The 27,282-nt window shown below is 47.6% G+C and overlaps 1 protein-coding gene across 5 annotated transcripts in view; it reads right to left on the reverse strand.

Annotated features, from left to right (window-relative positions):
- WDFY3 (WD repeat and FYVE domain containing 3) overlaps positions 1 to 27,282 on the reverse strand; it is a 2,538,776-nt gene that overhangs the window by 528,159 nt on the left and 1,983,335 nt on the right. For all 5 annotated transcript variants that reach the window (XM_069630405.1, XM_069630406.1, XM_069630403.1 and 2 more), the window contains one exon: positions 19,344 to 19,464. In XM_069630405.1, the coding sequence (XP_069486506.1) occupies positions 19,344 to 19,464 (121 nt within the window). The remainder of the gene's footprint in view (positions 1 to 19,343; positions 19,465 to 27,282) is intronic.

A 27,282-nucleotide genomic window follows, 5' to 3' on the forward strand; every position in this document is an offset into this window, starting at 1 on the left:
GAACATTAAGGACCCAAAGAAAGGCATAGATTGGGTATGGAGGTCATGCCAGGATAAGGCCAGGGATGCCACGGCCCATTGGTGAAGACTCTAGACCTCTTGGAAGAATTGCCCGATATGGGCAGAGCCATAGTCCCGCTCACATTGTCACGCTGGGTTCAAAGAGCGCTGTGCTTCCCGGGCAACGTAAATTGTGCGATCTTCAATGAGGCGCAGAAAGGGATCCTGATGAAGATAGACGCAAAACTGGGTGAACTACCCACATCAGAATCAGGGCCATTGCCAATGGACTGTTATTTGGCAACTCATTTGTTAAGCAGATGGCAAAGTTTGTTGGTAGCTTTACGGCCTTTGATAAAGCCCAGGCCACCATGAAGAGAGTTTTCTCCACTAAGATTTTCGCCAGAGGCAGGAGGCGCTCCTTTGGCCGTATCACATTGGATAGAAGGTCCCAGCAAGTCCACGAGTTATCCACCTACTGGCAAGACAGATCTGACATTTTCTTCCCCTCAAGAGGCAGAGCCAAGGGTCCCAGCTGGAGGAGACCAGCATGACAGCCAGCACCTCAGGCCACAGGTGGGTCCCACCCGCGTAGTGCGGGCATCTCAGGTGCTGATTGGGGGCAGGACAGCGCTCTTTGCGCAAGCGTGGGATGCCTTCTCAGGCAATGCTTGGGTGAGGGGCTTTAGGATAGATTTCTTTGCAGAACCTTTTCAATTGCGTCACCCCCACCCCACAGTCATGCCAGCCGCAGGCAGGGAAGCGTTAATAGCAGAGGTGCGCAAACTGGAGCAGAAAGGCTCAATCCGCCGTTGCAGGGGTCAGACCGGGGTTTTCAGCTCCATCTTCCTCGTCAGGAGGAAGGAGAAGGTTCGCCCAGCCATAAAACAAAGGCCTGAAAACGTTTTTCCTCTATTGTCACTTCAAGATGGCGGGCATTCATATACTCAGAGATATACTGCTTCATAAAGACTGGCTGGTGCACCTATCTCAAGGACGCTTATCTGTCAGTGCCCATTCATCCGTAGCACATCAGATTTCTGAGTTTCAGCTGGAAGGGACTCGACTGGGAATGCATGAGCGTGCCCTTTGGACTCTCGACAATGCCCTGGGCCTTCACCAAGCTGATGAAGCCGGTGGTAGAGTCCCTTCGAGAGAGGGCAATGAGATTAATCGTATACCTGGACGACATTATCATTATGTCACAGAGCGAGGCCCTACTTTGGCGACATCCCCAAGCTGCCATAGAGCTCTTGCACAGCCTTGGTTTCCTCATCAACTGGGAGAAATCAGAGCTGACGCCGACGAGGCGGTTAGAATTCCTCAGTTTTACAGTAGACACTGAGGACTGCCAACTGCAGCTTCCCATGGCCAAGGAGCATGCTACGCATCGGGTGATACGAGTGCCCTTACGCAAAGACACAATATCTCTGTGAGAACTAGCCAAAATGATAGGACTACGATCCTCTTCCATACAGGCTATATTTCCTGGGCTCTTACTTTATTTTTTATTACATTTGTAAGGCGCCCCTAAACCTTGGGCATCTGGGCGCAACGATCTTAAGAACATGGTTACAGAGACAACAAATTAAGAGATTGGTTACAAGTTTGACTTAAGGAAGTGGTTACATGAAATGCAGATCATAAATAGACAGGATTAAAGAATATGGTTACACCACCTTGATGCAGATGCCTGCTTAGTTCCTACAATCCTGGTGAGGACTAAGGGGGTTTTACTATTCAGGGGAAGCTTGAGGTGGGAGGTTAGCACTCAGAGCATATGCCTGATTAAATGAAAGACTGCTATATTATGCTTGCCGCCGTCAATGGATGGACATAATGGCTCCTTCAACTCCTGGCAATTTCAAGTGAGGTTTTTGTCGTTCATATTTCGTTTTTTACATAGTTATTTTTGATAAAAGGCTTTTTCAAAAACATTTTTAAAGGGAACCCTGATACCATGTCAGAGCCCAGAGCCATCATGCAGTACTGCCCTGCCAAAACTCTTAAATTTGACTTTTGCTTTACATTTCTTTGTCACCCGTACGAGCTTCTGATTTACCTAAAGGCCCACAAGCAACAGCTAGGAGACGTGCCCAGCAGAAACCCTATCCCTCGCCCAGAGCTGCAGAACCCCCTTTGTTGTCGGCATGAGTAGCACCAAGGAGAAAACCAGCCCTGTGTGGGATTACTTTCCCATTAAAATGGATGAGAACTCCAAGGCAGTGTGTTCTGTGTGCCTTGCGGTTTTGCCTCGTGGATCTGCAAACTCGAGACAGTGCAGCACATCAGCACTGACCAACCATCTGCGGTTCAAACATCACAATGACTATGTCCAATATGAAAGGAAAAAAGAGGCAGTTGTTGGGAGAATCAACAGCAATGTCTCTCACGCAAAGTGCAAGAGGGCATTGTCACAGCTGTCCATTAAAGGTTGTCTGGACAAAAAACAAGTGTGGCCTTTGGACAGCCCTTCCGCACATGCAGTGCATTGCAGTATTGGCGAAATGATAGCGCTAGACTTTCAACCATTTTCTGTTGTTGAGGATGTCGGTTTTGTGCGTTTACTCCATAAATTGGAGCCTAGGTACAAAGTACCATCACGTAAATATATTTCAACACGCATCATCCCTGACCTGTATGAGAAAGTGAGCCAGCTTTTTTTTTTTTTTTTTTTTTAAATTTCTTTATTGGTTTTTCAACACATATAAACAGTGGTTAGACAATGCAACATGTGTGGATCAAAAACAACATGTCTTAACGTACCCAGCCTTCCCGCCCCACCCCCCTCCCGCCGAGACCGCAGTGAAGTCCTCAGATATCCTTAGGCACGAGCCGGGCCGGGACTGGCAGTGCTGTTCGAGGCGCCGTCCTGCGTTACTGGGTGGAGAAGTGGCACCGTTAGCGCCACCCATCGGAGTAAGTCTGCGCTGGAGTCCAGCCTTTGTGTTTGGATCGCCGTTTCCCAAGCCGCAGTCTCGGCAGCTATCCATCTCTTGAGGTCGTCCCACCAAAGGGCTTCGCTTGGCCCTCCTGCGCTCTTCCAACCCATGGCTATGCGCCTTTTTGCTGTTATATATATCAAGTCAGTGAGTCTGTTTAGGGGCTTATTCTTGCTGTTTCGCTTGTAACTCCCCAATATGCAGGCTGCTGGTTCATGGATCATCACCTCAATTTCAGCAGTCGCTACTTTTTCTTGCACTCGGGCCCAGAACCTCTGGACTATCGGGCAGCTCCAGAACATGTGGGTCATACCCGCCTCTGGCTCGTGGCATTTGGGACAAGTCTGGATCGTGGCTCCCTTGAACTTTGATATGGCTTGGGGCGTGAGGTAGGCTCTGTTGGTGATGTACAATTGAATAAGTTGGAGGCAAGCATTTCTGGAGACTCTTTTATGGTAATGGGTTATTTCCTCCCATGCTTTGTCCTCAAATTCGAGGCCCATTTCACTCTCCCATCTGCTTTTGCATTTCAGTGTGTCCTTTGTCGTGCTCTGCAGCAGGGCTTCAAATATTCTGGAGGTTTCATGGCCTCCTTCGGCAGTGTCCAGTAATGTTTCGATGGTTTCGTTCTGCGTGAGTTGGTTGACGGCCTCTGGCCATCTCTTCATCAGGGCCTTCATTACTGCTCTGTGGAGCAAGAACTGGCCCGTGGGCAGGCCCGTGGACTCGCTGAGATCAGTAAACGTCATGAGCTCCTGTTCGTGGGTGAGGTCTCCGAGTACCGCCACCCCATAGGGTTCCCACTGGGTGCGCGTGTCTACATGACCCCATGAAGTTTTCACCATGACGGCCGCAATGGGGATCTGCGGGGAATATGGGTCTGTTACCCCCACTGCCTTGCAGGCTCGCCTCCAGAGCTGAGTTCCAAGTTTGGCTAGGTAAGGGTGATGTTGTAGAGCCCCTTTCTCGACCCAAAGGAGGTCTCGAAGTAGCAATCGCGGCAGGGCTGGTTGGAGGACTCGGGTATCAGTGGTGGCTTCATCCGCCATCCAGTGCGTTACGTGCCTCAGTTGACTAGCCAGATAATACAGTTCGAAATTGGGGACTTTCAATCCCCCCTTCTCATAGGGTCTTTGGAGAATGTCTAGTGCCACTCTGTGCCTGCCCCCCTGCCACAGGAATCCTCTACAGAGCTTGTTTAGGTCTCTAAAAAAAGCGGGGGGGATGTTGAAGGGGACGTTAGTAAAGCAGTGTAGTAGGCGTGGAAGCGCTACCATTTTAAGGAGTCCCGCCCGCCCAGCTACAGAGAGAGGGAGCTTCCCCCAAAACTCCATGGATTTTGCGAGAGCGTCCTTTGCCCTCACCGTGTTAAGAATGTGTTCAGTGCTCGGGTTACGGTGTATGGTAACGCCAAGGTATTTAAAGGATGTTGCTTGCCACTGGAGGTCTAGAGGGGGCAGGGATCCATACTCCCCGCTATGCAGTGCAGCGAGGGGGTAGAGGCAGGACTTAATCCCTATTAATCTGTATGCCTGTGTGTGTGTGGAAGCAATCCAATGTCTCCAGGATGTAGGGCAGACGGAGCTCGGGGTCATGTAGGTAGAGCAGCATGTCGTCTGCGTACATGGAGATAAGATGTGACACCCCGTCTAGCTCAATGCCTCCGTCGCCATATTCCTGTCGGAGATATGCGGCCACCGGCTCTGCAGCTATGATATAGAGCATGGGGGATAGGGGGCATCCCTGTCGTGTGCCTCTGTGGAGGGGCCATTTGTCAGAATAAGTCTTGTTGGTGCGCACCCTGGCAGTGGGATTGGTGTAGATCAATTGAGTCCATTTAAGGAAGGCGGGTCCGATCCCCATCCTGGTCATGGTGCCATACAACCATTCCCATCTAACCGAATCGAAGGCCTTGGTGGCGTCAAGTGATGCTACGGCGTATTTCTGGGATTTCCCCTCGGTACTATATATGATGTGGTGTAATCTACGTAGGTTTTCAGTGATAGAACGCCCGGGCACGTAGCCCGTTTGGTCCTGATGGATTAGAAGGGGGATCACTCTGCGTAGTCTATTGGCAAGCAGAGCTGACAGTATTTTGCTGTCTACGTTTAACATAGAGAGAGGTCTATACGACCCGCAATCTGTCCCATCTTTACCAGGCTTTAGTATGGGGATTATTATTGCTTCACTCATGGAGTTCGGGAGGGAGCCCCGCTCGAAAGCCTCGTTATATACTTGTGCAAGCAGGGGGGCGAGGGTCTCCTCATATGTCTTATAGAATTCCCCAGGGAGGCCATCCATGCCCGGCACCTTTCCGGAGGGAAGTGATCTGATTATTGCCTTCACGTCATCAGGGGTAATCGGTTCGTCGAGGGCTTCGGCCAGTTGTGGGTCTAACCTGGGTAACTTAATGCAGTCTAGGGCGTCGTCGATCCCAGTGTCGGATGAGGGAGGGGTCTGGGAATAGAGGTCCCGGTAGAACTCAGAAAAAACTCGGTTAATCTCTGCTTGCGTGTACGCGGTGGTGCCGTCGGGTTTGCGTATGTGGCAAATGGGGGTGCTAGGGGTCTCCCTTTTGTATAGCCAAGCTAAGAGTTTGCCGGGTTTATCTCCCAGGGCGTGTGACCTCTCTCTATGTTTGGCGAAATTTAATTTCCCCAGCATCTCCCAGTGGGATAGACAGGCTTGTCGCAGTTTAATTATTTCCTGTAGACTCTCGGGGGTCACGTCTACCCTGTTCTCCCGCTCCCCCAGCATCTTTTCTGCGTCCACCAGGGAGTTCACGATGGATCTCAGGGCCCCTCCCCCCGATGTATCATGTCCCCTCTCATGACCACTTTATATGCCTCCCATGCGGTGCCAATACAATCTACACTGCCTAGATTGTCTTGCCAGTATTCGTCTGTGCTGTCTTGGATGTGATCCCGGAAGGCAGCATCCAGCAGGGCCTCGGCTCGCAGTCTCCACGTGGGGACCGGGGGTCTGGGCGGATATACCTCCCATGTGACTATCAAGGGGGAATGGTCTGATAGTACTCTAGGTAAATACTGTGCATCACGAAAGGTGGCTTGCTGCTCTTGACTGACCAGCATGTAGTCCAGCCTGGTGTGGACTTTATGCGGTGGGGAGAAGAAGGAGTATTCTCGTCGCTCTGGGTCTAGTTCCCTCCACAGATCACAGAGTGATAGTTGGGTCATTAGTTTGGACAATATCTTGGCTGGGGGGGATGGGCGGGAGTGTCTGGCATCGGATCTGTCTTTGAGAGGGTCAAGGGTGCAGTTGTGGTCGCCGCCCCAAATCACAGCACAATTTACATATGGGCCTAATCTGGGATAAAGGGAGTGGAAGAAGGGAGTGGCATCGTGATTGGGTGCATAAGTGCTAACCAGGCACAGGTCTTTCCCCTCTATCGTACCTTGCACAACTGCCATCCTGCCCTCGTCATCCGTCTTGGTGCTTGTTATCTTGAAGGGGACAGCCGGGTCGATCCAAATCAGGACCCCTCTTGCGTATGAGGAATAGGCGGATCCGATCATGGTCCCTCGCCATGTTTTGGCTAGCGCCTTCAGTTTCTCCTCCATTAGGTGTGTCTCTTGGAGCATAGCGATCCCGACCTTGCAGCGACGCAGGTATGTGTGGATCCGGCGTTGTTTTACGTAACTGTTCATGCCTCTGACGTTCCACGTCATTATTTTTATCGTTTCAGCCATGAGCTTGGTCGTGCCCAATGTTCCCCCACTGACTCAATCGGGGTCCTATTAAAGGTGCATCTGTAATGAGGTCATTCTGAGGTCTCGGTATTTCTTGTTCAAAAGTCCCAACGTGGGTGTAACTCCCCAGTATCTCCCTCCCCCCTGATAAACTTCCCCAACATAGAACTGGTCCAACGGGGGGATCCCCGTCATGACTGTCCCGTTTCCGCTCCTTGGGACCAAGCATGGTCTTCGGGTGCCCTACGGGCGGGTAATTGTACCCTGAGAAGAGAAAAGAAGACTTCTGGGGGTTGAGGGAGCTGTTGCTTCGGTGTTCCGTGTATTAAGATCAATTCAGCTGCTCAAAGGGCTCAATTTATGTTGCTGCGCGCTTGGGGTAAGAGCCGTTCCTCTGTAGTCGTGGAGAGTGGTTCAATGCGGCTTGCGTCTTTTATCTTCGATGTCCGGTAATTGCTGCTCGTCCATCCAGTCCCGAGCCAGCGCCGGGGCGTCAAATAGCAGGGTTCTATTTTTATATATCACCTTCAACCTAGAAGGGTACAGAAGCATGTACTTCACTCCGGCAGCTTTCAATCTAGCCTTGGCGTGTATGAACTGAGCTCTGTCCATCTGTACCTGGAAGGTATAATCAGGGTAGATCGCTATCTTGGCAGAGTTCCTCAGGATCTGGCCCCCAGAGCGCGAAAATGCTAGAATGATCTCTCGGTCTCTGTAGTTTAATACTTTAGCTATCATAGGCCTGGGTGGGCCGCCTGGTGGGGGTTTCTTAGCGAGAGATCTGTGTGCCCTTTCGATGGAGAAACCCTGTGATAGCTTCTCTGCTCCAATCTCCTGTAGCAGGAGGTTCTCTACGTAGTTGGTGAGGTCTGGGCCCTCGATGCCCTCAGGTACGCCAAGCAGTCGGATGTTATTCCGGCGAGCCCTCCCCTCCGCCTCCTCAGCCCTGTCCTCCAGGTTCTTGACCCTCTGCCGCAGGCCATCTACGTCGTGCAGGAGCTGGGTTTTCGCTTCGGTGTTTTCTCGTACCTGGGTTTCAAGTGCCTCGGTCCTGCCCGCCCGGGAGCGGACGTCCTGGCGTAGGAGGCCCAGGTCTATGGCCACCGCATCAATTTTGTTTACCATTGTCGCCTGGAATACCGTGATAGCCTCCAGAAGTTGGGTGTTGCTGGGTTCGGTTGGTGCTCCAGTAGGGTCCGTCCCCCCACCAGCCGCCGCCGCGCCCGGGCACCCAGGGTCAGGGGATTCGTTGGCTGTATAAGCATCCAGGGTGGTCTGTCGCTGCTTGGACTTAGCTCCCCTTCCCGATGATCTATCCTGGCCAGACATTCCTGTGGTTTGTGACTCCGGGGCGGGTTCCACGGTAGAGGCCTCAGGACGTGGCCCTGGGTGTGGTCTCGGCCTCAATATGTGAGTTCCCGGTTGGTGTGCGGTTCTGCACCGCGGGGGGACAGTCGCCAGCTCCCTCGGGGCACTTCCAATCCGCCTCAATGCCAGCGCCGTCTGAAATATAGATGTATTGCGCGGGGAGGGGTGCGGTGTTTGGCCTGGCCCGGGGCAGCACTCTGCCACGTGTGGGGGGGGCTTCTTTCCTAATGTCTGGCGATGAGGATATGTCCCAGTCGACCCCCTCCTCTCCGGTCAGCGGCCGCGGTCTCACTCGGGTCCCCAGGCAGGTGGAGGGGCCAGGCCCCCAGACAAAAAGGGGGGGGGGAATCCCCCCCTGGCCAGACCGCCCCCGGTCTCCGGTCGGGCCCGCTCGCCTCCGCTTCCACCCCCGGGCCGCCGGGCGGGTCGTCAGCTCGGAGGGCGGACGGCTCCAGTGGGTCCTCCGGTGGGACAAGTCCAGGAGCAGGCGTCCGCACCTTCACTCTCCTCTCTCACCTCAGCGGGCAGGGCCAGTCCGGTCTCCAATCCCGCCGGTCACCGCTGCGGGATCAGCGGATGCCCCCAGCTGCTCCGGCCGATGGCGCAGGCCCGGCAGGGCAGGCAGCGCCGATGAACCCCTCCGGCGGGGCTAGTCCGGGTGTGGGGTAGCCAGCGTCCGGTCCCCCGAACTCCACTGGTCTCCGCTGCGGGCCTCTTCAGCCGTCGGTGCACCCCAGCGGCGCAGGCAGTGCCTCTGCTGCATCCGCTTCCCGCGGGGCTCCTCAACCGCTCTTCAATACTCCTCCGCTTCAGGCGCTGTGAAGGTTCGCCGCCTCTGCGGGTCGCCGGGCCAGCGCAGGCCTCTCTGGGCTTAGCGAGGGGAGGCCGCCATCTTGGCTTCGTGTTACGCGGTTTTTTCCGCAGCCGCGTTCAGGTCTCACGGACTGCAACCTTCGTGTGTGGAGGGTCCCGGAGCCTCCTCCAGGCTTCAGCAACACTCGTGATGCCCCGGCAGGCTCGGATGAGACTTCGGAGTCCCGTATGGCAGCTTATCGATGTTCATCGAGCGGAGCTCACCGAAGATGCGTCCACTCTACATGGCGGTTAGCCACGCCCCCCGAAAGTGAGCCAGCTTATTGCTTCAGAGGTTCAGAGGGCTGAGAAGATTGCATTTACTGTGGACATTTGGACATCTGATAACACTGTGAAATCTTTTATGAGTTTAGCGGGGCATTGGCTGGTCAGCAACATGAAAAGGCATGGAGTTTTGTTGCAGTGCGAGGCTTTTGGCGGAAGCCATACTGGTGCCAAAATAGGATTAGCATTCCAAGAAATGCTAGAGAGGTGGCAAATTAGCTTTTCCAAAGTGCACGTCATTCTTCGGGATAATGCCGCTAGCATGTGCAAGGCCTTCAGAGAAGCAGACTTAGCTAGTGTGGAGTGTTTTGCTCACACCCTACAGCTTTGCATCCATGATGGCCTTCTTGTGCAAAGATCTGTGTCGGACATGATGGCACATGCAAGAGAACTTATAGGCCACTTCAAACATTCTAGTTCCGCCACGTCCCGCCTGCACGCAATGCAAAAAAATCTAGGGTTGGCTGAATTGCAGTTGATTCAAGATGTGTCAACACAGTGGAACTCGTCCTTTTTGATGCTGGGGCGACTGGTGGGCAGAGGCGGCCATTAAGTTTGTACTGTGCGGAGGACGATAAAGTGTCAAATCTTTCTGCCTGCCAGTGGCTTTTGGCAGAAAATGTTTTATCTTTGTTGGCACCCTTTGCAGAGCTCATAAAGGAGATTTGCTCCCATGCATCAAACATCTCCTGGTGGTTCCTGCTGTGAAAGCTTTAAGGGCCTACCTGAGCTCTGGCGAGGTTAGGGACACTGGTGTGAAGCTAGTGAAAGCAGAGTTATTGAAGGCTTTAGAGGCAAGATTCAAAGACATTGAGGCAATACCCATCTACTGTGTGGCGACAGGCATCGATCCGCGGTTCAAATTAACATTTTTCAGCAATGATGTTGTGGCCAACAATGTGAAATGTTCTATGCACTTTACTGCCTTAGCCCTCTGTGAGCAGACCTCCCCTCCTGTGGGGCAATCTGCAGACCCTGACCCACAAGAGGACGAGCCACCACCCAAGAAAAGCGTTCCACCATGTGGCATATGGGCATTCTGGGACAGTTTTGTTGAGCAGTCCAAAGCTGGTGTGAGTCAGTCAATAAGTTCCCTGGACACTGAGCTCACTGTCTTTTTGAGAGAGCCGCTGCTCCCTAAAACTGCAGACCCGCTGGAGTGGTGGGATGGTGGAACATGAACAGTGTTCGGTTTCCAGGGTTGGCAAAAGTTGCGCGTGTGTACTGGCACCTCCTCCTACCAGTGTGGACAGCGAGAGAGTGTTCAGTTCAGCTGGAGATATTTATTCTGAACACAGAAGTAGCCTCTTAGCTGAAAATGTTGAAAGGCTTGTTTTCCTAAAATACAACCTTCCCATTACAGGTTACTCTCAATAGGAGTGAGGGCTTTTCCCCTAACTTTTTTTTTTGTCTTTTGTCATAAGCTTACAGAGATGTGTCCAATTAATAAATATGTACCCATGCAATAGAATGCCTCCTTAGTTTATTCATTGAAATGCTGTTTATTATGCCCTAGAATATGTTTGCCTAAAAAAACAACTATTCAGCTCCAGCCGAATAGTTGACAAACTATTCGGTATTCGGCCGAATACTAAATATGCTATTCGGTACAGCCCTATACAGGATAGACCTAGTAGCCCCAGGTAAATCTAGCTAGGTAAACAGACTTAAGGATATGGTTGCAGAATCAGTATGCTTAAAAGATTAGTTATGGATTTTGGCAGGCTTAAGAATATGGTTACAGGTAATGCAGATCATAGAGAGGCATGCTTAAGTATATGGTTGCAGGATAGCGTGGCAGAAGTGGGTCTGGGCTTAGTGTTGCCACATTGTGTCACTTTAAGAGTATGGTTGCATGTCTTGTGGAGGTTTACGTGGGTTATAGGTCCTGGTGCAGGTAGGTGGGTACCGGTCATAATGGGTTACTTGCAGGACGGAGGGTGTAATTTGATGTCTTGAGTAAAGAACCAGGTTTTTAGTTTTTTGCGAAAGGAGAGTAGGGCTGGGTCCAGTTATAGCTCCAGTGGTAGGGTGTTCCAGTATTTGGCTGCCATTCCAGGGAAACTTGAGCCACCTGCTCTTTGTCTTTTGTATCTGGGCATGGATATTTGCTCGAGGTAGGCAGTGCAGGTGGGTCTGCAGGATTGGTTCCTAGTTTTCATGCTTGATAGGTAGCGTGGGGAAGTACTGGAGGGGCATTTGTGTGTCAGCGTATTTTAAATGTAATCCGGTCGTTCACTGGTAGCCAGTGAATGCTTCTTCTGGTGCAGGAGATATGTTCTGATTTGGGGATGTTTAATGCTGCTCGTAAGGCATTATTCTGCACTGTTTGGAGTTTCTGAATGTTTTTGGATGAAGACCCTGCAAAGATGGCGTTGCAGTAGTCAATTCTGGAAAGGATAAGTGCTCTTGCAGGGTGATTCGGTTTTCTACTGTGAGGTAGGGTTTACAGGCCGTGATAAGTTTGGCCGTTTAGGAAGATGCTTATGTGATAGCATTGATTTGCCATGTGAGAGTGTGTGAGGAATCAAGATAGACTCTTAGGGTCTTAACTTCTTTGGCAGTGGGATGTTTCCATCTATGTTAAAGGATTGGTACAGTGGTGAGATATTTTTGAGTTTCGCTTTGTTGCCCAGAATGAGGATCTCTGTTTTGTCGTCATTAAGCCATAGCTCCTTCTGGGCCATCCATGCTTGGATTGTGTGGTAGATTGCATTTAGGGCATTTGTGTCTGTGACATAGTCTCCTGTGATTGGAATAAGTATTTGGGTATCATACGCATAGTTTATGTGACGCCCAAATAATCCAGTTTGTCGAAGTGAGGCTTCGTAAAAGCATTGTACATGGTGGGAGAAACACATGATTCTTGGGGGACTCCACAAGTGACTGGTGTGGGGCTAGCAGCTGCTATAGAGGAGAAGACTCATCTTTCTGTTAGTAAGGAATGATTTAATCCATGCTATGGCATTGTTGAAGAAGTGGCCATCGTTGGCTAAGTGACGGCATAGGATGTTATGATTTACCAGGTCAAATGCCGCTGAGAGGTCTAGAAGTAGGAGGATGGCTAGATCACCTTTATCTCTGATCAGATTCATTTGTGCTTTGAGGTCAACAAGGGCTATTCCTGTGCCGTGACCGGGGTGGAAACCTGACCGTCGAAGGCCCAGTAGATGGTGTTTTTCTAGGTAATTTTGGATCTGGACATAAGCTACTCTGTCCAAGATTTTTAAAAGGAATGGGCACCATTCGCTTACATTACCACGAGCGGCAGAGGCTTAAGGGACAGCACCTGATACGCAATCTCTCTTACAATCTGCATTTAGCCTGGTCACCCGAGGCGGTAAACAGAGCTACGCTGGTGGCTGGCGCACATGGAAGCCTCGAACGGCAGGGCGATATTCGGATTGGATGCCTGCCACAAGGACTGGGGGGCGAGGTGCAGTCCAGTCACCACCGGATGGAAGTGGTTGCCCCAGAAGCTCAAGCTCCACATCACTTGTCTGGAGCTCCTGGCGGGTTTCTTTGCAGTTTGATCTTTTGCCAGGGACAGAGTCAGCAGCTGTATAGTGCTCAAAATTGACTATATATCAGCTGTCAGGCATATCAATCCTCCGGGTGGCACCAGATCGAGGCCTCTGGCAGAGCTGGCCAAGGAAACTGGCACCAGAGTTCGGTGACGGCAGAATACTTGCCGGGTTTGGCGAACAATGTGGCGTATTGGCATTCCAGGTACCTATCGGACTCTAGCGATTGGAAGCTGTACAGGTAGGTCTTACCGGCTCCTGCAACATAGGTGGGGCCCTCTAGTCAGAGACCTTTCTGCATCAAGGTTAAATGCTCCGCTGTCTCCATTGCTCACGTTGAGGCCAGACCCAGCCGCAGCAGAGCTGCAGCAGTGGGGCAAGAGGTTGGTGTCTTGTGCCTTTCCCCCTTTGTGATGATCGAGAGGACCCTGGTGAAGGTTTGTCAGGAGGAGGTGGAGTTAGTCCTCGTAGCCCCAGTTTGGACCTCTTAGTCTTGGTATCCAGTTCTTCTGGAACTTTCATCGGATTCTCCAACCCAACTAACCCAAATTCTGGATCTCCTATTGGCACTGAGCGGGGAGCAGCATCCCCTCCTCCAGAGTGGGATGCTGGCCCTAGCGGCTTGGAGGATTTCACATCGAGATGGAGTCCTGCAGGCATTTCATGCAAGTCTGTCAGCCTCATCGAGGACAGCTGGACACCAACCACCTCCAAAAGATATGCAAACACAAACACATGGGGCGCATGGACACGCTGTTGCTTGGAACGGGGTGTCCATCCAGTTTCAGTTCCTGAAGCAGAGGTTCTGAACCTTCTGGCTGGGCTCACCGAGGTGAACCTGGTTTACCGTACGGCGAATGCTTATCGCTCCACAATCTTGGCAGGGCACAATCTCATGGATGGTCTTCTAGATGGGCAGCATCCGCTTGTATGTAGGTTGCTGAAGGGCATCCGGATGGAGTGCCCCGCCTATAGCATGGTACGACGGGTTATGGGACGTTAATACCATTGTGATCCTCGTCCTCTCTTGGCCTCGCAAAGCAGAGTTGTCCCGCACTGCCCTATGTGGCACGCTCACAATGTTATTGTGCCTTGTATCCTCTAGGAGAGCATCAGACGCAAGAGCCCTAGACTTGGTGGGCAACGTGTACTCTCCAGACGGGGTTGTTTCTCACATGTCCAGGAGGTCCAAGTTTAACTCTAGAGTGATCACGTAGCCAGCTTTCAAGGAGCAGCCAAAGCTGTGCGTGGTCAAGTGCTTGATAGCCTAGGAGGAGATGATGGCCCACCGCCGGTCAGATAAAAGGGGCCAGTTGTTGATAGCTCTGCGCAAACCCCATAAGGCAGTTGCGCCACATACCCTTGCACACTGGATGTGCTGGACGCTTACGCAGGCCGGAATAGACACTGCTCACTTTGGGGCGCACTCTGCCAGAGGTGCTATGGCCTCTAAGGCTTTTCAAGCAAGAGTCCGGTTGGAGGACATCATGAGGATGGCCGACTGAGCAGGAGAGTCAGTCTTCAAGGAATTTTACCTGAAACTGGTGGAGCAACCGGCATTGTTGGTGGTAAGTAAGCTTTAAACAAGCATAATGCTCGCCTCCGTATTGACATATTTTGGAAAATCTTCCTTCAAACTTTTAGAAAAGTATTGATTCTATTAAAGACAAGGAGGTGAGCATTATTCCCAGCCGACGGAACAATTCAGGTTACAGTGCTGCTGTGCTTAGCAGGATGCGATTGTGACTGTATGGTTCTGGGTTTGGGCACTTTGCATTGGATTGTTTCTTATGCACTGAATTATTCCCCTCCCGCTGATGTACATGTATGCTCTGATACTGGAGTGGTTTCATCTCGCTGATGCTGTACTTTTCTTCAGGCAGGTTCAGCGGAAAAAGCCCAGCTGAGAAGGATCGAAACTCAGCAGCCGTCCAGATCGATGCATTCCTCATGGTTTTTCTGCCTTGGAAAAGAAAACAACATAGGAGCAGAGACCCTGTTCACCATTCCAGATCGGAGGAACAGAAAAAGAATAACCACCATTACCATTTGAGGAGTGACTGCTTACTCCAGGGCGCAACCTTCTTCTTAGAGCATGGGTGCACAACATACGGCCCGCGGGCCAGTTGCGGCCTGCCATGCCCTTTTGACCGGCCCGCGAGGCACAAAGACTTTCCTAATGAAGGGCGGCCCGGCCGCCCTCCATTAGGAAAGTCTTTGTTGTCTTCCGGGCCGGTGAAAACACTGGCCCTCATTGGCTCAGCACACACACGCATCACGTCGCTCCTATGAGCCACGTAATGCGTGTGTGCTGCACCAATGGAGGGCCAGCACTACGGCTGGCGTGGTCCATAAGGCTTGATGCCGGAAGGCATTTCAGCCTTGGACCACCCCAGTCGTAGTGCGATTCCAGCGTTCCAGCTTACCTGCCGCTTACCTGCTTGCCTTCCAGCACGTCTCCGGTAAGTGGTCTGTTTGTGTTTGTGTGTCGGGTTTGTTTTGCTTTATGTTTGTGTGTGTATGTTGCGGGGGGGGGTGTCGGATGTGTATGAATGATTGTGTTTGAATGTATTTTGCGTGTATGTTGAGATGCGGGGGTAGGGGGGGTGTCGGATGTGTATGAATGTTTGTATTTGAATGTATTTTGTGTGTAAGTTGAGATGCGGGGGTGGGGGGGTGTGTCGGATGTGTATGAATGTTTGTATTTGAATGTATTTTGTGTGTATGTTGAGATGCGGGGGTGGGGGGTTGTGTCGGATGTGTATGAATGTTTGTGTTTGAATGTATTTTGTGTGTATGTTGAGATGCGGGGGTCGGGGGGTGTGTCGGATGTGTATGAATATTTGTATTTGAATGTATTTTGTGTGTAAGTTGAGATGCGGGGGTGGGGGTGTGTGTCGGATGTGTATGAATGTTTGTGTTTGAATGTATTTTGTGTGTATGTTGAGATGCGGGGGTGGGGGGGTGTGTCGGATGTGTATGAATGTTTGTGTTTGAATGTATTTTGTGTGTATATTGAGATGCGTGGTGGGGGGGTGTGTCGGATGTGTATGAATGTTTGTGTTTGAATGTATTTTGTGTGTATGTTGAGATGCGGGGGTGGGGGTGTGTGTCGGATGTGTATGAATGTATTTGAATGTATTTTGTGTGTATGTTGAGATGTGGGGGGGTGTGAGAATGTTTGTATTTGAATGTATTTTGTGTGTATGTTGAGATGTGGGGGGGTGTGTGAATGTTTGTATTTGAATGTATTTTGTGTGTATGTTGAGATGCGGGGGTGGGGGGTGTCGGATGTGTGTCGGATGTGTATGAATGTTTTGATTTGAATGTTTTTTGTGTGCAGAGTTGGGGGGTGGGGGTTCGGGTCTGTATGGGTGCTTGTTTGTGTGTGTGCTGATTTGGGGGGTGGGGTGTTCGGGTCTGTATGGGTGCATGTTTGTGTGTGTGCTGAGTTGGGGAGTGGGGGGTTCGGGTCTGTATGGGTGCATGTTTGTGTGTGTGCTGAGTTGGGGGGTGGGGGTTCGGGTCTGTATTGGTGCATGTTTGTGTGTGTGCTGAGTTGGGGGGTTTGGTTGGGGGTGAGGGGGCCATGGGGCATAGTGTTTGGTTGGGGTGAGGGGGCCATGGGGCATAGTGTTTGGTTGGGGGTGAGGGGGCCATGGGGCATAGTGTTTGGTTGGGGGTAAGGGGGCCATGGGGCATAGTGTTTGGTTGGGGGTGAGGGACATGGGGCATAGTGTTTGGTTGGGGGTGAGGGCCATGGGGCATAGTGTTTGGTTGGGGGTGAGGGACATGGGGCATAGTGTTTGGTTGGGGTGAGGGGGGCATGGGGCATAGTGTTTGGTTGGGGGTGAGGGGGCCATGGGGCATAGTGTTTGGTTGGGGGTGAGGGGGCCATGGGGCATAGTGTTTGGTTGGGGGTGAGGGACATGGGGCATAGTGTTTGGTTGGGGGTGAGGGGGACATGGGGCATAGTGTTTGGTTGGGGTGAGGGGGCCATGGGGCATAATGTTTGGTTGGGGGTGAGGGGGCCATGGGGCATAGTGTTTGGTTGGGGGTGAGGGGGCCATGGGGCATAGTGTTTGGTTGGGGGTGAGGGACATGGGGCATAGTGTTTGGTTGGGGTGAGGGGGCCATGGGGCATAGTGTATCTAGGGTTAATAAAATATATATAAGTTAATTAAACAGGCGAGATACAATAACTAAATAGAAATAAATTATAACAATGGAAAATGTGTAGTACAAAATGTAAGTTTGAAATGCAAATAAAAATCGTTACCCCTCAAAAACATTCTTTTTCCATGTGTTTAGTACAAATTGGGGGTTTAAAAAGCCTCCTGCCACGCCCGCCTACCGCCCCACCCACATTTACTTTTCTGCCCACTATAGCTCTCATGTAAGGTACTTTCGGCCCTCTGTCAAAATCAGTTGTGCACCCCTGTCTTAGAGGAAACCTAAAAGGCACCGTTTGAGATCAAAAGGTGTCAGGTAAGAAGTCTGAATTTCTCACTTCTTCTTTCACCCCAGAAGAATAGGGGGCGTTTGGAGACTGCTAAAATATTTTGAACAGGCTCCAGAAACCATGAAAAAGCTCCCCTATAGGAGATAGAAAAGGTAAGAACGCACACAACTCCCAGATGCCTCCAATCTTCAGTCCTGATGAAAAAAAATATAAGTTGGTGAAGTCTACTAAGGTGCCAGTGCAATCAAGCCAGATGGCCTCTGAGCCGAAGAGACTGAAGCAGAGTAAAGAAAAATCTGCAGCCAAGATCTCTATAGCGCTGTCACCTTCATCAACAGGGTTGTACTCAGCACCAATACCAGTTTAATAAAGAATCCGGTGTTGGCTCAATCAAGGCCGGATGTTTCCTTCTACAAACCATGGTAGAGGTCAGCTCACCCAGAATTAATTTGATATATTTGAATACCACCAAGATGAAGCCCCACCAGGGTTTCAATTTACATCCGGTATTCCCAAGAATTCTTAGTCCGAGGAGGTAATGGACACCCAAGTCCACTGACTCCCTATTAAAGCTGAAAACTGTAGACATCACAGGGATCGGAAATTGGACTGGACCCCATAAGGCATCCTTGCGTGTAAAACCTTTCTTGTATAGGGCGGCAGTGAATGGCACCAACCGGTGACTGAAATGTTTCTGGAGCTGACTGAGTCAGATGGGATAGTTTAAATTTAAAAAAAAGAGGACTCTGTGGGTGGAATGTGTCAATTAGAATTTATGTGCGTGCATTTCACTGCAAATATCCGGTATGATAGCACAGCGAGTAGAGCACTCGCTTTGACATCTGTGCACAGTGGCGTTGCTAGGAGGGGGGGATAGGGCTTACACCCAGCTTCCTACCTAGCCACGACCTACCCTTTGCCTGGACACCCCAAGACATGCCCTGCTTCTGGGTATATGTTTGTATATATTCTTGTATATATTTGCTTTTTGCCGCTGTGTTTCATATGCATATGCTTGTATATAGTCTCACATATATTTGCTCTTCTTGCCATTGTGCTGTATATACTCATGCTAAATACTGTAACAAGCTTAAGTCTTCATGTAAACTGTTGCGCCCGGCTACCCATGGGTTTGGCGCGCATTAACAAATAAACAAACAAACATGGGCCTCCTATTGTGCCCCCCCTGCCTAAGACAAGCAGTGACCATGTTCTCCCCTTACATTTGTCTGTGCCACCCCTACTTTTGTCTTTGGCCCCCTCTGTGCCCCCCCTAAATTTGATTCCTGTCGACGCCACTGTCTGTGCAGAACCTGCTGACGCAGGTTTGAATGCCGGCAGGGCCAAACTCAGCCTTTCATCCTTTCGAGGTCGATAAATGAGCAACAGACACCATGGGTAATAATAAGCAGCGCTTAGATGCCTGAGGGTTCGTAGCGCTATATAAATGCTAAATTATTATTACTAAATATGTGCAGTACAAAAACTGTCCGCAGCAAGATACTTCTTTGGACAAGGGCACAATTTTACATAAAGTGACAGAAAAATTAAGTTCTGTGAAAAGAGTCTAACAAGTCACACAAGCGTGCACATGCTTTCACAATACTTTTAAGTGCAACGTAACAAGTGGCTTAATGCCACCCTATTGTAAAGTGGAGTCAACACCAGATACCAGGCATGCCTGACTTACAACAGTAAATCAAGGAAATGAAAAATAAACAAACGTCAACAGTGTACAAAAGTATGCACTAATTTAGTAAGATATCAAAATGAAAAAACACAGCTCTAAGTCCCACTAACTTACGGTTAGAAAAATACAATTGCCAAATAATTGTAACATTTTTCGTACCACTAGTTTACACCTCTAAGAAGTGCTGTCTTTAAAGAGAACTGACACCACCTAGTAGAGACAAAATTACACCGTGACTTACTTCGTTACTCAAAACTAAACTGTACACATTCTCTTTGTTTATTGCTGCATTACTAAAAACCTGTGTCGCAGAAAATACGACTGCACAAAAAATAAATGTAAGAAATAGTACTATGAAAAAATATATTAGACATGGATAAATGTATTACATAAAGTTGAACGATATTCACTGTTTTAGCTTAAGATATTTATCAATTTGTAAAAATTGGACCAATTATTCAGCTGAGAATTCATGAGACAGTTTAAAATGCCAACAAAGTGTGACATCACCTCCAATAAATATCTTCTTTTATGGACTTCTTTTATATCTTCATAAACAAATATGCTACATGTTCGCTTGAGCATGCTTGGTCCTTGTCTTGCTCCGCTTGGAATGATTGCCTCATACATGCTGAAAGAAAAAGGAATAATTAAGTAATGACAAACTGTTTTTCAAAGTCTTTTCTCCCAAACTACTTTCCACAACATGACTAAAGTACAGCAATTAAGTACACAAGTAAACAAACTAGCATTTTATTAGGGCATTTGACACACTCCATCCGGAGGCGCTTACACACTTTCCAAGCTTAACACCCCCCCTCCTTGTAACACTCTCCCATTCCACCACTGCAAATACACAGGTATCATCATGTAAAGGAAACAATATAGAGCAGAAGCATATGTAGAAAAACAGGCACTGCAGATGTTTCAGTGAGGAAAAGGTGAGCCTGGTTTTGTGTCCTCAAATTAGCTATGGATGAATAATGTTTATGGTGTCACACCATAGTGAGTGCCGTTTTGTACTGATAACATCATTAAGATGGCTGCCAACAAAGTGCATACAATCTAAAATCTTCAATATCTCCAATACTTAAGGACAGATTTTAATTTCTAAGGTCCCATTCGAAAGACATTTCCAGGCCTTAAAACGTGGTCTTTGCCACTCTCAAGTAAATGGTGTTTCTAAAATGACAGTTTATGGCACTGATATGCAATTTACAGCACTTGTGTGCTTAGGTCTTCATTTTATTTAAATTTTTAATTGTTATTAACGCTTTCTTGTGCAACCACTTGACTGAAGTTCTGTAACGTGTAATGCACAAACATCAGCCATTGTCGTCCAAACGCAAGTGATTGATTGATAGGCTCATTTGTGTTTATAGTGTCAACGACAACTAATGGAAGCTTTAGTTCAAAACTCAAAATGTTTTGAACAACCACCCTATGCTTTAAGAATTCGAAATGAGTGAGAAGACAGTGATTATAAACATGCAGAACACTTTGGAAGTACAACTGCAGAAGAAATACACCAATGTAATACTAAGTGGCTCCTGTCCAGTTACAAGAATTGTACATTCAAAGGTAACCTTGATAGGACTATAGACCAGATACAAAAAACAATAGGATGCTGGTGAGAGCCTAGTGCGCTGGAAGGAGCTTCCCGGCACAAGTTCCCAAAACACTGGTACGCAAATAGAAAAGAAGGCCAGCTTCTTTGGCGATACACCTGTTGCTAGAAGGAATCCATTCTACACTGTTTGCATGGAGGGAGCAGGTCAGGAGATGTAGGCTGCTGTTCTGCTGAGTGAAAATAGCCAATCGCAACTGAAGTTGAGTGTGTGCTCCGATCCACAAGATGCTCATGCAGATGACATAATACATCACAAAAAACACTGAGTGAAAAATTGACAAAATGTCTTACGAAGTGGAGATACATTAGAACTCCCACATACTGTGCTAGAATTCGCAAGTCGGGTATAATTAATGGACAGTTTATCAGAGGCCCTTTTGGAAGGTAAGGTTGTCACTATGGCAGATGCGGAATAACACAAAAAGGAAATCTGGTACTCAAAAGATATTAAAGAGGAACATAAGATAGTGAGAAACTCCCTGGAAACACTTATTGAAAAAATATTCTTTAACATGGGCACAGTGTTCAGCAATCCGGTCTGCAAGAACCAATCACAGTATATTTCTTTAAAGTCCATTACAAATGGAGAGCTTTCATATGCAGAAGGAAGATCCAAGATGCATTCAAATATGAATGCTCCATGACAGGCTGCTTAATTATTATGGAAAAGCATCCTGGAAGAGGACAAGTGGAAATTCCCAAGTTCCATCATGCAGGACAAAGTTACAAAAGCAATACCAGAAGAAGTCTTATCCTTTTTTCTAATGGTTTATAGATAAGAATGTTTGATAGCTTACATGTAAAAAATACACATTTGATTCAGAGAACTGCTGCTTTGCCACAAACTCGTATGCATGAGTACTTAACAGAAAGGCAGGCTTCATATGGTGCCTTAAATTCAGTAAAGTTAAGGCACACATGAACTTCCACTTCAGGTTCCTGTTGTCCTAATAATTGATTACAAAACTCACAGCACATTCTTGGTGCAGCTTAGGCATGGTTTGGATTTCTCAATCAACTATAATAAAGTTATACGGCTTGTGAAAGGAAGGTTTCTGTACTGTGCTGCAGATAATTTGGGTCTTCCTCAAGAACACCCCAATGGAAAGGCAACCCATCATGCACCTGTGATGACATGTTAGCAAAAACGTCACGACAAAGAAGAATTACAGTCCCTAACATTGCATGGTACAAGCAAGCTGAATCGTTCACTTCAGAAAAACCTAGCTACATTGCAGACATCTCCTACAAGGCTTCTAAAGCCAAAGCATACAATTTAAGGAATCTGATGTCAACAAAAGAAGACTTGACATGGTTTCTAAGCATTTCTGGATGTGCAGTAAATTCTACTACTTTGAATGTAGAGAGCAAAGAATCTGTTCAGCAGAACGGATGATGCTCAAATGGTTTCAGGCATTCTCATCCGTAGTGTTCCAACCGGGACTGCTTTCAATGCACATTGAAAGAAGGGCCAACGCAAAAGATTCAATATGTGGGTCTGTCACTCATACTTTACTTTGCATTTGTAGCGTACACCAAGGCCCCAAAGGCTTAAGGGCGCACACAAAACAAAACAGTAAATACTCCATGTAAAAAGGGGAGTGACTACGACCCAGGAACTTCAGAAGACAGAGTGAGCGGAGACTGTCGTAGAAAAGTAGCAGGGTTTTTAATTTATTTTTAATGTGTTTGGGAGACTTGACTTCCATTAAATCTGAAGGGATAGAATTCCAGGCTCTTGGGGCAGCTGTAGCAAATGATCCCTTTAGAACTTTACTAGTATTGCAGCGCGGAGTCATCAATTGATTGGTATTGTTCGATCTTAGCATTATCAAATTCAGTTTCACCACCAAACGATCCATTAGGTAGGATGGCATGAGTCCAATGCGACATTTGTGGGTAAATAAAAATAGTCGAAACTGAACTTTGGCCCTCACTGGGAGCCAATGTAGACTTCGGCTCGCGTCCGACACATGGTCTCTCCATTTAAGTCCTTTGACAACCCTAACTGCACTGTTCTGGATTACCTGTAGGCGGTCGCAATCTAATTGTGGAATGCCAATGAGCAGGCTGCAACAATAATCAATTTTAGAACCTACTATAGCCCTTACTATCTTATCTGCATTTTTGTGAGAGATGAGCCGCCGAAGGTGAGCAAGTCATTTTATATAGTAGGTAGATGCAGAAACCAACCCACTTACCTGTGCTTTCATGTTCAGATTCTGATCCAGGAATAATATCTAGTGTTTTAACCTTCTTTTGAACCTCCATCTTGCATCAGCAACAGAAAAACATTTGTACAGTGTGCCTAAATGCAGAATCTTTTTCTGTGAGCCCACCACCATAAGTTTGTTTTTCTCCTTGTCAATCCATTCTTTACCATCCAAGTTTGGATGGTGTCACAGACCTTGTTGATATTACTCTCATCCTCACTATGCAAGCCTGTTAGCGGGATGACACATTGAGTGTCATCCGCATAGTTGGCAAATGTGATACCATTGTGCTCCAATAAATCAGAAAAAGGGACAGTGAAGATATTATAGAGTGACAGGGATACACATGCTCCTTGAGGCACGCCATATGATAGAGTAACTGGCCAAGCCACAGCTTCCACGCTAACAACTCTACATTGTCTAGCACATCCACTGGGCAGCATCATTAGAAAATGTAGCCGCATCCCTCAACCTGGTGATCAGAATAGAATGATCCACCAGGTCGAATGCTGCAGAGATCCAAAATCATTAGGAGCAAAGCTTGGCCCTCATCCATGGTCTCAAGTAGCTTGGCCTTCAAATCAAGAAGTGCTGTTTCCATTCTGTGGTTTTGTCTGAAACCTGATTGGAGTTTGTTCAAAATCTGATGGTGATTAAGATATGCAGATATTTGATTATAAGCCACCCGATCCATTATTTTAAGCAGAAATGGAGTGTTCGGAATAGGCCTATAATTTGTCGCTGTAAGTGGACAAATGCCTAGTTTCTTTAAGAGAGGGTTGATCCATGCTTTTTAAAAACCTGCTGGAACGTGGTTTTCCGGAAATGAAGTGTTCACAAATGTACATAGGGCAGAGATAAGCAAGGGCGAACACACTTAATCATGGAGGAACATGGGTCCCCCTTGCAGCTCGTAGATTTCAACTGGAGGATAATCTTGGACAAGTCCGGTGCTGAGATAGGAGAAAAGTTGAAACCCTGCTGAGAAACCGACTCGCCTTAAGTCTCTAAGTTTACACACTCTGGCGGCTTACATATGATCAATTTTTGAGCCTCAATACCTTTTTTGATTTTGTATAGTTTCCCGATCATAGCTTCCGGGATTGCATCACACCAGGTGTCATCTTTCGGCAAGGCGAGATTTTTGTTCTCTTCGAATTTTAAACAATTCTTTACTTTCAGAGCTCGCATTCAAGATTCTATCGTTGAACATCTCCTTTTTTGCAGACAAAGTAGCGGTCTTGTATGTCTTGGCTGCTTTTCTGTACATTTTCAGGCTTGGATTGTCCTGATTTTTCCTCCAGGCATTAAAATATTTTAGCTTTATTGATTTAAGCTTTTGTAGGTCTGCATTAAACCACTTGTTTGCTTTGTGATCAACCGAAGTGAATTTTTTCTTTAGCGGGGCTAGTGTCTCAGATATCTCATGGAAAGAATGTAGACACAGATTAGTCATATCTTGCAGTTCTACAGCATTTAAAAACTCTGGCACCAGGTAAGAAACCCGTGGTTTTAATGACTCTAATGTAAGTTTCTTCCAATTTCTTGCCAGTATAAAATCCTTGCCTTTGCCCATCTTTCTAGCAAAAGATTAATTATGAATCTGAAAATGAATGAATGCGTGGTCCGACCACAGACATGTGAGCACTTCGAGATCAGTAACATCTACATTGTGGGAGGCCACCCAGTCAAGAGTGTGCCCCTCAAGATTTGTAGAGTCTCTAACCAGTTGCTGGAACCCAAGAAGGCCCGGAGCATCTTCTTCGAGGGCAGGGGCTGTGGTGTCATCATCACTTCCCAGCCAAAAATTAAGATCACCCAGCGTGACAAATTTGGTATTGGCTTTAAGAAGAGGAAGTAGAAAATTACTTAACAAATCCAGAAAGTCTGTCCTTGTTACTGGAGCTCTGAAAAGCAATAATAGAGTGATGATAGTTTCAGCATTAATGCCAATTTTAACTAGTTTTAATTAATTACCAGGAAGATCTTGGGTCTTGACCTCCCAAATTTTCAGATCTAATTTGAAAATGTGTGCTACACCCTCCCCTCCCACACCCCTGCCTTCCAGTCTGTCCTGCCGTAAGATCCCATAGCCTTCTGTAACCGCCAACCCTAAAGAAGGGCCGGCTGCATTATGGCCCCAAGTTTCAGTGAGTGCACAGATATCAATATTGCACTCCAGGATGTAGGTTTTAGATTGCAAGTGGACTGCTTAGTATTCACTGTGTCGTCGTAACCCAGTGGGGCCGGAATGGACTCAGCCCCAGGAACCATAACCACGGGTTCATCCTTCTCCTCACAGCCCACTTGCTGAGTAGTGTTATTCCGCACTCCCATTTCAGCGCATATCCCCTGGGGACCCACTACCACCCCAATGCTATCAACCAACTCCCCCTCACTACAAGCCACAGAGGTCAAATCACCTGGGGACTAGAGGTTAGAAGGGGTGGATGACAGCTGGGACTATTCAGGACAACACTGGAGCAGGGGCTCCTCATGGTTTGAGCCTCATACAGCAATATACCTGCGCTTCGCGAGTCTATCGTAGAAGCCCCCCCTCTCCGAGAGAAAAGGAGACTATTCGCGTCAAGCCTCGCTCTAGCAGATTTGATGGCCTCTTAGACCTCTAAAATACCCAAAAAACATAACAAGTGCATAAGAAGAAAAAAATAAATAAGATCTACCGCCTTCTTCGACCTTTACGGACTGCCACAGACCAGCTTGTCCCTCTCGCGCAGGCACTCTCGCGCCTGATTTGTGCTAATGAGGGCTAGAGAACTAGAAACCTGATGGGATTTGTAGTTCAGAAGATGAAAACAGGGCTAAGTAAACAGCTGTGGAGGCACAGCTATTGGTAAGGAAGATAAACGCTGCTAAAGTGAAAGCGGTCTCCTTTTTACTAAAATTCAGCTTAACACAAATATTCAATCCTATCTATTTAAAATATAGCGTCCAAAGTGTATAATTTCCAAAAATACAATATTATAAGGTTAACCCTATGCAAATAAAATTCAGCAAGTAAAATCACTATAAATCACTATAAAACAATTTAGCAAAGCGCAAAGGTAGGCTTACACAATGCGTGCATGAAACAACATACCAGCTACCACTCATATGTGTGCAATCTAACAAAACATTTTCATGAATCAAATTCAAAGCGTATTATGACATTAGATTTGAGTCTCTACCACCCTGTGCAACAAGTAAATGCCTCAACAGTGTCACTGTGAGCAATCTGTCCAATGGCCCAGTGAACTGCACATATGTAAGCATTACTGATATTGGCTCTTTTATTGATGAATGTAGTATTTCTGAAATGTTGAATACCTGATGCAGTAAGATCACTGCAACACATTTAATCATGGGCATACATATTCAAGTGCTGAAGGAGGGCACACATGCACATGTGTTGCATTGTATGCCTTCTACCACCAAATGTTCTTCAGGAAGAACCTGTGGGCAGAAATTATTGATAAAGCAGAAATATAACCATCCACACAACAACAGCTACGATATTCAAGACCCGCTAGCAACCACAGAGAAATGTAATATGACTGAAAAAATGAATTTTGACAATGTTCAAGCACATTCTAGCCTACAATTTAAAATGATGCATGATTACATAGCAATTGAGGAATATGAGGAATATTTGTTGCAAGTTCGTTACATGTGGAGACTGGAATTCATACATTTATCAGTGTAAACAATCATTGGGTTTTTATTTGCATTAAAAACTCACAATTACTCTGCAATGAAGGCATAATATCTTGCAGAAATAAGTGTTTTGAAAGAGATATTGCAATACAGGAAGAGTTTGAAAAAGGTAACTGGATTGAGAGGAAAACTAATATTCCACACTGTGCTCTGTGAAGCCAACCAAAAGCTTGAACATTAAAACAGAAGGTTGAAGGTCACTGTAGATTTAGTAGGCTTAATGGAATGGAACACCCTACGGCACAGGCTATTTTCTAACAGCGCCAGCAATTGACAATATATCTGAACAGAGCATGGCACGGATACCGGAGACAGCAACATCACACAAACATCACTAAGATGAAATTACCAGTAAAAAGGGAGGCTATTGCAATAAACAAATTGATTATTGAACATTTCATATGATGCACCTGAACTTTTCAACACTGCAAACAAGGCGGTTTTTAATGAGCGTTTGATCAAAAGAGATACTTGTCATCTCCATGATCTTGGTATTAGATTGAATGAGTTCAAAACACAGACCCATTTATGAAACTAGTGTTGTAAAAGTCTAGGTTTATCACTGCCAAGAGGGGTGTACGTACCAGTTGCACAAGTGGTGACATCGAGTGTAGGGGACATCATTGAACACAGCACTGCTTGCATAAAGGTAACGCAGGCGCAGCACGATAAGTCCCATGGTGGAACAGGAGGGGTGAGCACTTTGGGGACAGTACAGGGTAGTTTTATAAGGCGGGCACAAGGTCGGGGTGCAAGATGTCGTGGGGAACATATTATAGGCGGGTCTTGAGCAATAACATGAACAGTAGAGGAGCCATTTTGTTTGTTGGCCCAGGTTAAGGAATCATTTCTTGCAGACAGCCCATAAGACTAGAGCTGCAGGCCGTGTGTG

This window comes from Ambystoma mexicanum, chromosome 6q (genome assembly GCF_040938575.1).
Source record: "Ambystoma mexicanum isolate Mex_15411 chromosome 6q, UKY_AmexF1_1, whole genome shotgun sequence".
Taxonomy (NCBI): Eukaryota; Metazoa; Chordata; class Amphibia; order Caudata; family Ambystomatidae; genus Ambystoma; species Ambystoma mexicanum.